We start from the raw sequence: 12366 nt of genomic DNA, 5'->3' as shown, positions 1-12366 counted from the left end.
ACAGCACGGAGGACACCCAGAACAGACCTGCCCCTAATTACCCCTCCCTGTATTTGTCCCCATCCCCTGGACACTGCTGGGAGCTGCAGTGGTGGCTCCTGGCAGTGGTATGAGGTGTGGGGGAAAGATGTGAAAATGGCATTTTGGGATGGGCTGTTCTCTGCTAGTCCAAAAGCAGTGCTCCTTCCCCCAGCACGTCGTGGCATGGAAAAAGTGGGGGCTCCAGTGTGTCAGCACCACTTAGTTAGCTTCTTAAATTTAATGCTTGCATGTATTTAATCAGAGAGTAAGCCTGTGTGGCCTTTAAGAATATAGTCAGGGAATGTTGGTGTTTTCCTACCTCCGCTGCAGTCACCTCCAGTGAGGATGGCAATGCCACATCTATGAGATCCTTAATCATAGAATCACCAAGGTTGGAAAGGACCTCTAATATCCCCAACCTGAACCCCAGCCCACCCCACTGTGCCCACTGACCACATCCCTCAGTGTCACATCTCCACGGCTCTGGAACACCTCCAGGGACATGACCACCACCTCCCTGGGCAGCTGTGCCACTGTATCACTGCTCTTTCTGAGAAGAAAGTTTTCCCACTGCCCAACATGAAAGGTATGAGTTGTTATCTTAGCTGGGTTATAAAGCAGAAGCAATATTAACACACCAAACGATTTGCAAAAAGGGACAGCCTGATCTGGTGGGGGTCAACCAACCCATGGAAGGGGGTGGAATGGATGGGCTTTAAGGTCCCTTCCAACCCCACCTGTCCTGTGATTCTTGGGTTTTCTTGCTGCCTTACCTTCTGCCTGTTCCACCAGAGGGAAGGGGCCGTGTGTGGCACTGCAGGGTGGTGGTGGAGCAGAAGGTGGTCCTATGGAGGGAGGCTGAGCAGAACCGAGTCGAAAGATAATCAACTAGTTTGATTTATAGGCTTATGGGGTTGGAGTGGCTGGATTGCTAACGCTGCAGAAAAATATCCGCTGATTTCTTAAAAAAAAGTTTCCAATGGTTTATTTTTAATCACTCAAACAGTTTCGTTTGACTTAGGTTGCATAAATGTTCTTAAAAACCTGAACCGCTCAGATGAGCTGAGGGCTGATGACATCTCCTGCCTGACCAAGAACGAAGGGGCTCTCTGCTGTACAGCCCTGGATGGGGACCCCAAGTTATGGTGGCTGTGGGTGCTGGGCACAGAATGCTGCTGTGCGAAGGGCACTGATGGCGTTTTCATTACTCACTGCTGTGAGCGGGCAGTTTCCACAGGGCTGCAAACTCCGCTTGGTGAAATACTGGCACCAAGGAAGGAAAGGAACCCCTGGGTTAAGAGCAGCGGGTGATGGGGAATGCAGGAAGCGAGCGGTGCAGGTTGCTGGGGGGAGGGTGGCCAGGAGGCTGCTGGGTGACTGTGCAGGGTGTGTGAGCTCTGGGACAGAAATGGGAAAGGCGTTGGGTGCCAGTGCTGCTCATGGGATCAGGTGCACGCTGCTCGCTGCATGCGTCCTCCAGCGTTCGTGTGGAACAGGGAAAGGGCAAACGGACCGAGCGACCAAGGGGAAAGGAAAGGTCACATCCTGGGGGTCAATAACGGACCGGTTTACGTGCGAGTCCCCTCGGGCAGACTTTTACCACCTTCCACTTCATACAAGACACATTTCAAATGCTCGTTAATTTACAGAAATTGCATTTTATAGAAAATATGATACAGTGAAATATAAAATGCACTAGGAGCATTTCAAAAATCTATAGAGACGATCTTGCAGCCCAGTCTGTACCCTCTGAAACAAGGCCCACCCGCTGGCACAAGCTCTCTGCTTCTCATTCTCGCGCTCTCTCGGTGCATGCGCTCGCTCCCCCCGCCCCCCCCGGTTAACTCTTCGCATTCAACTTGAGAATTAATCAAGATATCAAAAAAGCGTGATTATCCCCTGGATAATCACCTTCCGGTACTGTGCACATTCTTGGATTTAAATGAAAATAGATCTAAGCACTTTTACAATTTTTAGCGAACCCACTGCAAAATCGTCTGCAGAATATAAAACACAGGTAATCCAAGGTTCCATAGCACATTAATTAAGTGGCTCATAATCCATTAAATGTGGTTTATATTACACATCCATGCAGTCTAAATCATTTTACAAACATTAGACAGAAACCCACTAGTCCAAATCAGTAAAGGAAAAATGTAATAAAAAAAGCTAATAACTATTTGTTATTGGTTAAACTGATCCTACATATAAACTAGGTAGTATGCTACCATTTATAATACTGATGTGGAGTTACGCCTGGATGCTGCAAAACCTCTCGCTTGCTTGGCAATGCTCGAGCACATTAACCACAAGATACTGAACAGGCCCTCGGTGCACTTCTCCAGAAAAAAGAAAGAAAACATTTACTACAGATAGCAGTGCCTACCCATCGAATAGAACAGACACACATTAGCTGAGTTACATGATGGTGTTGAGCTTTGGCTACGGATGCTCCAAGGCATTCACATCGGACTAGGCGAGCTCCACCCACACGGATGGCAGCGGTGCCCCCACCCCACGCGTGCCCTCCCCGAGGTGGGGGAGCACCCGGGGCCGTGGGACGGCACCACGCAACCCCGCCGGTATTTACATTGTTCGTGGGAGCCAAAACACGCCGATAGCATAAAAACAAACAAATGGGCCTTTGGTCAATTCACCATTTACTTGTAGGGTGTAGGCAAGGGCTGTTGGAGAGTTCTGCCGTGATAACCAAAGGCTTTATCAATGCTATAGTTCTATGCAGCTACATTGAGTGTGACCAGGTTACAGCAGAGCCCCTAGTCGGTATTTTGCATCTGATAACACTGAATTATATACAACATGACGACTGGTTCACCACCTGCTGAGGCTTAAAGATGGCTGTTAAGATTTCCACTCAAAGCATAACCCCCTCCCACCCCCCCCCCCCCCAGCCTCTCCACCCCAGAGTGTGTAACCCCCTTAAAAAAAATAAAAGAAAAATAAAATAAAAGGCAAAAAAAGAAACAATCTCCACAGTTCCTTTTTGTTAACTCCTTCCCAGCTAGAACTGGCTTAGGGTCACAGGGAGTGCTGCCCAGGATGGTTGTGTGTTTGTTTTCATCACTCCTGAGATTGAAGGGAATCTGATACATGCACCAAAAGGCACTTTCAAATATATATATATATATTTTAAAAACAGTGCTTCTGTTCTAAGAAATTCAAGTTAAGACAGAGTGCCTTTCACTCTCTTTAGTCATAAAGCAGATAAACGAGCAATATCCCAGCTGACATTAAAAACAAAAACCAAAACCAAAAAACCTGCAGCAGAGACAAGTGTTCATGCGAGACAGCTCAATATCCTAAAAAAAAAAAAAAAAAAAAAAAAAAAAGAAGGAACTGAAAAGGAAAGAAAAGGAAAAGAAAAAAAGAAACCTCCTAAATCACCACTAAAAATAACAATACAGTCAGCAGGGGATATTAATTAAAAAAGCTGCCACATCTGTACAGTTCTTGCTTCTGCATCGGCTCTTCTCGTTAATGTTGTCTGTGGGTTTGTTTTTAATTGTTTTTGTTTTCTTTTCTTCTTCTACTTTTCTTCTTTTTTTTAAATAAGTGAGGTCAGTTCAATCCTCCTCGCCTCCTCCGTACATGTCCGCCAGCTTCTTGAAGCGGGGCCCCCAGTCGTTCAGGTAGTCGTAGTCCTGATCCCCGGAGCTGGAGGAGTTGAGGGAGCTGACGGAGCCGGCGGTGGAGCCGCTGCCCTCATAGTCAAAGACCAGCAGCGAGTCGTACGGAGGGGCCGTGGGGTCGTTGTCCGCCGCACGCAGGCCCTGGAGGGGCACATGTATGTGTTAGTGTGTGCCAGGGCAATGGGGAAGGGTGTAAGGAGGTGTGGGTGCCCACAGCTAAGCTAAGCTTTCCTGCTGCACAGAAGTAGGGAAAGAGGAGTGGAATAGAGTTCTCCAGGCTCAGAGTGGGCAGATGGAGTGCATCCCATTGCACAAACCAGCAGGGCATAAAATCACAGAATCACTGAGGTAGGAAGGAGCACTCAGATCATCTAGTCCAGCAATCAGCCCATGGCTGTGATTGCTCTAGACCGCATCCCTCAGTGCTACATCTCCCCCTTTCTTGAACACCTCCAGGGATGGTGACCCCACCACTCCCTCTGCCAGTGCCTGACTGCTCTTTCAGAGAAGAAATGTTTCCTAACACCCAACCTGACCCCCCCATGGCAAAGCTTGAGGCCATCACCTCTCGTCCTATCACTGTTACCTGTGAGCAGAAGCTGATCTCCACCTCTCCCCAACCTCCTTACAGTAGCTGTAGAGGCATGATGTCTCCTCTGAGCCTCCCCTTCTCCAACCCCGTTCCCTCATATGCAAAAGAAAGCCTTCCTGTGCACAACTGTGTGTGCATGTGATTGTGAAGGACAGGAGGAGCAAAGCAAGAAGGAATTTTAAAGGCAAGAATGAAAAAAAGCACAGCAGGAAATTGATATAATAACAAATAAATCGCTGTAACATTTATTCTTTTGACTCATGAAATGGATGGTGGTTTTTTGTCTCAGAGGAAATAGTGCATTGATTGGCTTGTAACCAGTCAATCGTTCATTTTAAAACTAAAAAATGAGATACTAAATGCTAAATGAATTGGTTTGTACAAGTAGGTAAAGGAACAATAATCTAGCATAAAATAAAGGAAGATCTGATCAGAGATGAATGTTTGTGCTCTGCAAACTCTTTGAGGCCTAAACCAGACAAAGCTCACAAGAAGATGCAAACTGGTGAAATAATTAGAAGTCCAGGAGCCACAAATTGTGCTATGACATTATGCAGAGCATTCGGCTTCCTGGCCACATTGCTGATGTTTACACTGACAGCAACTGCACCACTCAAAGCAATGAAAAACAGGGCAGGATCAGGTCACAGAATCATTAAGGTTGGAAAAAGTCATCAAGTCCAACCCCAGCGCACTCCACTGTTCCCACTAAACTATGCCCCTCAGTGCTACATCTCCAAATTTCTTGACCACCACCTCAGGCAGTGACTTCAGCACTTCCCTGTGCAATGCCTTCCAGAGTGCTGAAAAGTGTGGCATTTTTGATATCCACAGACCAGAAATCCTGTTTGTTTATTTATTTATTTTTTGTACTTTGGCTTTCTGTAGCCATGGTACCTTTCTTAGGCCAAATTCTGCTTCCTTTGCTCATGGGAATTGTTCCCCTGGTTCTATTTAGACTCCTCGTGTGAGGAATAGCATCACTTGCTCATTAATACAGCCAGGAAAGCAGTGCACAAGCTGGTGCAGGCTGCTTAAGCTTTTAATATGTGATACAGGACACCCTGAAGAAGATACCTCATTTATGAAGTCACCAATATCCCCAGGATGGGGGATTACTGGTCTTATAGGATACTGTGGTTCAGCACCAATCGGTCTCTCATCCACCCTTCGGACTCCAGGTGCCTTGTTCAGCACGTGATCCATGGTCTCTGGCTGCTGGAGCTGGCTTAAGTCGTAATCCTGTGACAAATGGAAAGGCACGAAGTGAAACCAAGGGCTTTTCCTTCAGATCAGTTACTCTCCCAACATTGCAGGAACATACAGTGAAGCCAAAGGGTTTAATCCTTTCTCAGCCAGAGTTCAATGCCACATCTTGCCCCTGGATATGTAGCATCTCTAACTCTCTAAATTACAAGCAAACCTAACCTCTGAGTAGCTCATAAAGTTGACTTCCTAAGAGTGTATCTTAAAGCATAAGTTCAATCAAATATTTAAATGCTGCTTGAATATTTAACACAGTGTCCAAATCTTTGGGATAAAAAAATCAGCTTTGGTTTGCATATGCATAGATGTGTGTGTTACTTTTGGGTGAAATTCATAATATAATGGAAAGGCAGAGTGTTGGTTGATGTGTTATTCCAATTACATTTGTACAGAAGTAAAAACATTAAAATGGGTACTGCATTTATGCATGTAGGTCTTTTAAAGTAATTATGTTCTTTCTGCTTGTGAAAAATCCCAGCAGAATAAGTTTCTTTCAAGGAATGAGAACCAGGTAATATTTCATTAAAAATGTATTCATGGAGGTAATGGTGTTTTGCTGCTCTTCCTCTGCTGTTATTTTTAACGAATCCTTTCTAAAATATTTAGCCTACAGTGCAGTTGCCTGAAACCAGATACTCAGCTAGTTTGGATGTTTATAAGAGTACTTTGTTCTGCTGGTAAAACTATTCTTGTGCTCAGATGGGGATGATTGAATATCCAGGAGCAATATTTATAAATAACTTGTCAGTGATGAGAAGAAAGAAATGTGTGAGGGTTTTTTTTTTTGTGTTGAGTAAGAACTTCGCAAGTTTTGGACTAAGTTCCTGACCCGGCTCCCTGCTATGTGGTGCAGAGTCACATCACTATCTGAGAGTGTCACAGGCCCTTCACTTCCATTAGCTGGGAATCAAACAGCATCCAAAGCATGAGAGGCAAGGAAGCCAACAGAGCTGCCTGGGTACAAACGAACAGGAAGACAACCCACAGCAATGAGTGCATTACCACGAGGGATGGGGATGCTGCTGTTTCTGAGCTCTTGGCTCCTCTCACCTGATCTTCTTCTCCACCTCCCTCCTCGTCGTACTTCAGGATGTTGTCCCTCACGTCGTCCTCGGGGTCGATGAGGAGCTGCTTGGTGTGCCGCTCCTTCTCCCGCCGCTTCATCCACACCACGAACAGCAGCACCATGGCTGTAACAGCAGAGGGGCCGGGTGAGCAGCACTGCACCTGGCACAGCGGGGTCCTGGCACCTCCTCACCCCTCACCTGCACTGAGGGCCTGTCCTGCTTTATGCAACCACGTGAGGGGAAATCAGTGCCACTGCTATAGAAGTAGTCCCATTTTACAAAGACAAAGCTCTTGCTGATGTCAAAGGCTAGTGATGTTTCCAATTGTCTCCTGTGCAAGGATACTCTGCACGTGTCAGCATGTGCTGAGCAAATGCTCAATTAATTGCTTACAATGTAGATTACAGACTGCAATGAGTTTGAGGGAGAAACTTCACTGGCTGCTAGTAAGGGGAATAAAATGTAATCCTACTGCATGCTGTCATTTGTAAGGGAGAGGTCAGTGGGAGTTGTGAATACTGTGACAGGCCTCCAATCCAAATGACTCTTTGAACTCCATCATGAATGTGGATGAAGATGATGTTTATCAGAAGTAAAACACACAATCAAAGGGAAAGCAAGAGGCAAGTATGAAAAAAGCACCTTTAACGAAGAGATTTGATCTAAATCCTGAATTTTTCTACAAAAGGCATAAAATAAAGGCAAAGGAGAGAGGGTCACAAAGCTGCTGAGAAGCCAACAGGTTCAGACCAACGAACATCTGTGCATGAGTGGTGTTCTGATGTCAGTGCAGGCTGTGAGCCCATGCCCTGGCTCACAATTCTGCTGAGTTGTCTACAGTTTGCTAAGGAAGTTTGTTTTGGGGATGCTGGGTAACACTGGGTCATGTAATCCAATTTGGATTCACTCATATTCTTCCTTGGTAAGTAAGATAAGTTTTCTAAACTTCTAAAATCACATCAGATGGACATTAGCACGTGCATTTGGCATATGCCAAAGGGGGAGATGAACAATGGAGGTGGGAGCATGTGGCCCAGCTCCACCTCACCTGGGTTGACCTCAGACATACAGACATCCCAAGTAGGATGGATGATCCCAAGCTTTCGAAGTGCTTTTAGCTGTACAAGGAGAACAAACAGCTGCTGTTTCCCACCAGCTTGTGTTCTGCATGGCTTTCCTTCCCTTTGCCATGCAGACCACAGGGGCTGGGGTGGGCAGCCCAGCCAGCAGGTCTGCGGCAGAGAGAGATGGGTCAGGAGGATATGTGCTTTCCCTCCCAGCACCAAAGTGTTTATACCCAACAGGAATTCAGTGAAGTGAGCAGAAGAGGATGGACAGCTAATTACTGCCATTGTGTGCCAATTGGCTGCCATCCTTGCCTGCCAGCTAACAGAATTGTTTTCAGATAGTGCTTATCCTGCATCTATTCAAGAGAGAAAAATGAAAAGGAAAGAAAATGTAGCTCTTATCTGCAATATAAAACCTCAGCTGTTTAGCAGACTATTGAAGTCCTTTTCTCGTCTTCCCTTTTCAAGTCTCTCACAACAAGATACCTGCCTAGTCCACAAAGACAATATTATAATGGTTACCAGTATTTTTTTTTCCTTTTTTTTTTAAATGTGACTTTTTCATGCACTTGTGGAAAAAACTGTACCATTAACGCCTTTACAGGTACCTTGAAAAAAAACCCAAGACCTTCAAAGTGTCAATAGCGGACTAGTGCACTCTCCTTCCTTTTATTCACTCTGTAGAAATGGGAAGTGCTATTACTGCTGTTAGACCCATTTTCACTCTGCATGCAGTTTTTCTTGAAATCTATTGTCTTCACTCTTCACAATTTTTTATTGCGTTGCTTTTCTCCTAAATGTGTTATTTGTGCAGCTAATACGTCGGGCATTAGGAAGAAGAAAAACCCTTTCAGCAAAGGTAAAGACAGAAACTTCCTTCAGCTGAGCATCCTCAGATCTGTCCCCTCACTGCTTCTTTCTTTTCAAGCCATCAAACTTTGACCCTCTGACTGTAAAACGGACAAATAGAGCACACACACAAAAAAATCCATCTGCCTTTTTGTGGGCTTCTGATCAGAGGTCATGATATAAAATAGATACAAAGGAGGCAAAACACTTAGAAGGATGTAGCCAAAAAACTCTGCTCATTGCAAATTACATTTTTCATCACTGATGCAGTGCTTTGCAGCTCTCGAAGATAAAAAAAAGTCAATTAGAATTACAGTGAATTTAAAAATAAGCTTTTGTAATAAAACCCACAATTTAAAAAGGGATAATGTATCTGAAAACGAAAAGAGGAATCTCTTAAATCAAACGTCCTTCAGCTGCTGTTAATTTCAGTCAATAGGATTTTCGACTGTTTAAATTGTATTTTAGCACTGGATTTAAATGTGAGCAGCAAAAGGATGTCATGTGTTTTATCACCTCCGGGACCTGTGGTGCAAACTTCTCCTGTGTCTCCATCCTCTATGAACTCAGTGTCAGGAGCTGATCTTCAGTGGGGTGGTGAAGCCCACAGGTGCATTCACAGCAAATGTGTGTAGTGAAGGGGACAGCATCAAACGTTTCACTGCTGGGACCACACGTCCAAGGAAGGTCAGAACGTGTGCATCGTAGCTGTGCATGGGGATGTTTGCAACTTCTTGGATGTGCTGGATGAGGAATGGGGATGGCACAGCCAGTGTCTCTGCTGCTCCCTCTCTGAACTGACAGGGCAAATCAATTACATAGCCATGTATTGCGTTGCTGGCCCAGGAGGTGGATATTTGCCCAGAGATGACCCATTCTCTTAATGTACCATATCATAACTGCATTGGGTGACATTTGTAGCATACGTTGCTCTATCTGTTCCCTGTTTAAACACATTGGGGGTAAAAATTAAATGTGATTTAGCACCATAATTCCCATTAGCTTTAATGGGAGCCCCGTGGTTTCATCCTGTGTTTCTTGATGAATATTTACCCCATTGTTCATTTCGGCACTCATTTTTATCTATCCCTACTGTGCCAACTCCTGCTTGAAGTTATAATGATATCATTTTTATTTTAAAATGTGCACACACATGGTTATTGGCAATGCTTGTGAAAATCCGGGACTAATGGCACTGCTGGGCAAATGAGATGGCTGTGGCTCTGTGTTGTCTTACCCAAGCCCGAGTGCTTCCCCCAAACGGGAGATCTTTCCTCTGCAAACACTCAAAGCCAACCTTGTTTCTCCAGTCCATTGCAATTTTACAAGCAGTGAGAATAAATGCCAATGTTTTCTTCTCTTTGGATTGAACAACTGGAAAATTGCAGCTGTGCACTGGCTCTGGCAGGGGCCAGGCAGACTCTCATAACCAGTGCATTTGTAACCGGCAACCAGTACATCCACAGCCAGACAGGTGCAGGCAGTGACCCCAGAGCTCTGTCATAGGATTTGAGACAAGTCATCCAACTTCTTTTCCGTGAAACATGGAGAATCATGTATCATCCTCACGACCTACAGGATGTTGTCAGGTGTAATGAGTATTTGTAAAGCTACTGGAAGCTGTATAAAGGAATGCCTGAAGTGTGCAGCACATGCTTGCTCTGCTGACATTGCAGTAAAGGAGATTTGAATGCACACACACGAGTCACCACCCACAGCCCAAAGCTCACGGCTCAGTTCTTTGCACAGAGCTTGTATGGCTCATTAAAAAATAAAGCATTTAATGGGACAAAGGGGAGCGGGATGGGAAACGTGACATCCCTCGGTGGTGTCATCCCCTGTGGTACTCACTTAGTAAGATAATGATGCAGATCAGGATGGCAATGATGGCTCCCGTGCCCAGTCCTGCAGCAGCCACTGCCCCAATGGTGGTGCAGTCTCCGTTCTCATCACACGGGCACACCTTCACCTTGATGATGGATGTGTTGTACAAGGGGGGGTTTCCTGAGTCCGTCACAATGATTGGCACATCATACACACCGGCTTCCAGGTACATGATCCGTAAACTAAGCTGGGCGTAATCACCTGGTGAGACCAACGGAGACAAATGTGTGGCAGACATGGGCAGCCGTGCTCACATAGGTTGGAACTGGCTTCTCTGCTTGCCCACCCCTCTTCGGGGATTTGGGAAGCCTGAACCCCATCCATGATTTGCTCATTTGTGTTTCTCCTTCTCAAATTCCCTCCCATTGTGTATCAGAGCTGTGGGACTGAACCTCAAACCACACGGGCACAGGTCTCTCAGTGATGGGGACCAGCTCTGAAGGCAAAACCAGCCTTCGGGCTCCACGATGTTTTCAATCCTCTGCTGAAACTACTACTAATCAGAGGAGCAATTAGGGCCAATTGTGGTTGCATGCTGCAATATAAAAATCCTTCACATACTGGTAATCTTCACACTTACCTAGCCCTCCTGGTTCTATGGTAAATTAAAAGGCTGCCTTTATGCAATTATGGTCAGAGAAATGAACATTGATCCTGATTGTGGCTCATGACAATTACACTGGAACATAAGGAAGACTGATAATAGCTTTTTTCCCCTTGGCCATTATGGATGATTTATACTCTGTTCAGTACTGATAACCATTCATAATTATGAACTGCATTAAAAAAAGCCAAGTGCCAAGGCTCTTAGAGTTATGCTGCAGGTCTGATACAAATCATTTCTGATTAACTATCTTGTCTATAATGTCAGCCATAATGTGCTTTAAAAAATAAAAATCAGATAAAAAAAGTAGGAAAGTTTCAAAGTTTGAAACTGCACGTGGCCCCATTAGCGAATCAAGAGTCCAAATGTCCTTAGGATTGCCTGCCCCATTTACCATTCAGTCGTGTTATGGTCCAGTTCTTCCTCACTGCAGATGGCACACTTGGCAGCTCGAAGACAAAGGGCCCAACGTTTGGATCGATGTCAGCATCTGCGGCTGTTATATTGATGACATTCAGGTTTGGCTTTTCACAGATCTGTGCTTCCTTTGGCAGGAGCTCAGGAGCATTATCGTTGATGTCGATTAGGTAGATCTGCAGAGTGCCAGTGCCGCTGGCCGGGGGTATACCTGAGCCGAACAAGAACCGACAACCATCACTTGGGAAGCAGAAGATATGATACCATAGACCATCCCCACTCTGCCTCCTAATTTCAATAAACCTGGATTTTCTCACTCCCTCCTTGGACCTTACTGGAGACATACGGCACGTTCACGGTCCCTTGCTTTAAGAGGCATTATTAAAACTTCCCCAAGCCTCATAATGGTGCTGTTTTTTTGCTCCTGCAGAACACGGAGGTTCAGCTTTGCAGATTTGTAGCCTACAGCAATGTCTTTAGTCAAATTCTAAAAATACAAGGAGGTGACACAAGGCTGCTAGTGCAAATTTTGATAACTGCTGTTCTGAAGAGGAAAAATCATCTGAAATGATAGCTAAAAGGAGGAGGAAGATGAGGGTCTGGAAAGAAAAAATAAATAAATGGAGTCATCCTTTGGCTAGCATTTACAGTAGCACTGGCTATCCAGATTGTAGATTTGCAGACTATTACATTGCTCTAAAGAAAGCCCAGTTCTAACCCACTCCACAGTCAGTCCAAGCTTTAGGAAAAGGTCCTTGCTCAAAGCCTACAGTGAGAGCCAACCACCACCAAATGTGCAGGGCTGCTCATAATCCACGTGTCCCAACATACACTTCTTCAGCCTCTCCCCATTTGTCCCAGCCATCAGGGGTGCCACAGCACAGCAGCCTTGGTCCTCCAGCCTCTTGTTGCTGATGAGCCACATGTATCTTCCTGTGACCAGCTACAG

The 12366-nt window shown here is 45.3% G+C and overlaps 1 protein-coding gene across 1 annotated transcript in view; it reads right to left on the bottom strand.

Moving 5' to 3' along the window:
* Positions 1-3572: 3572 nt before the first annotated feature.
* The window catches only part of CDH4 (cadherin 4), a 409052-nt gene continuing 400258 nt past the window's right edge, over positions 3573-12366 (bottom strand). Inside the window, exons 12-16 of the mRNA XM_065754409.1 lie at positions 11395-11628; positions 10364-10597; positions 6580-6719; positions 5341-5505; positions 3573-3812 (exon numbers count right to left, since the gene is read on the bottom strand). Of these exons, the coding sequence (XP_065610481.1) occupies positions 3606-3812; positions 5341-5505; positions 6580-6719; positions 10364-10597; positions 11395-11628 (980 nt within the window). The 3' untranslated portion in view covers positions 3573-3605. The remainder of the gene's footprint in view (positions 3813-5340; positions 5506-6579; positions 6720-10363; positions 10598-11394; positions 11629-12366) is intronic.

This window comes from Cyrtonyx montezumae, unplaced genomic scaffold, assembly GCF_038088225.1.
Source record: "Cyrtonyx montezumae isolate F1298 unplaced genomic scaffold, pur_monq_1.0 scaffold_9, whole genome shotgun sequence".
Lineage (NCBI taxonomy): Eukaryota > Metazoa > Chordata > Aves > Galliformes > Odontophoridae > Cyrtonyx > Cyrtonyx montezumae.
The sequence above is the reverse complement of the archived record's forward strand: the minus strand, read 5'-3'. Positions and strand labels throughout refer to the sequence as shown.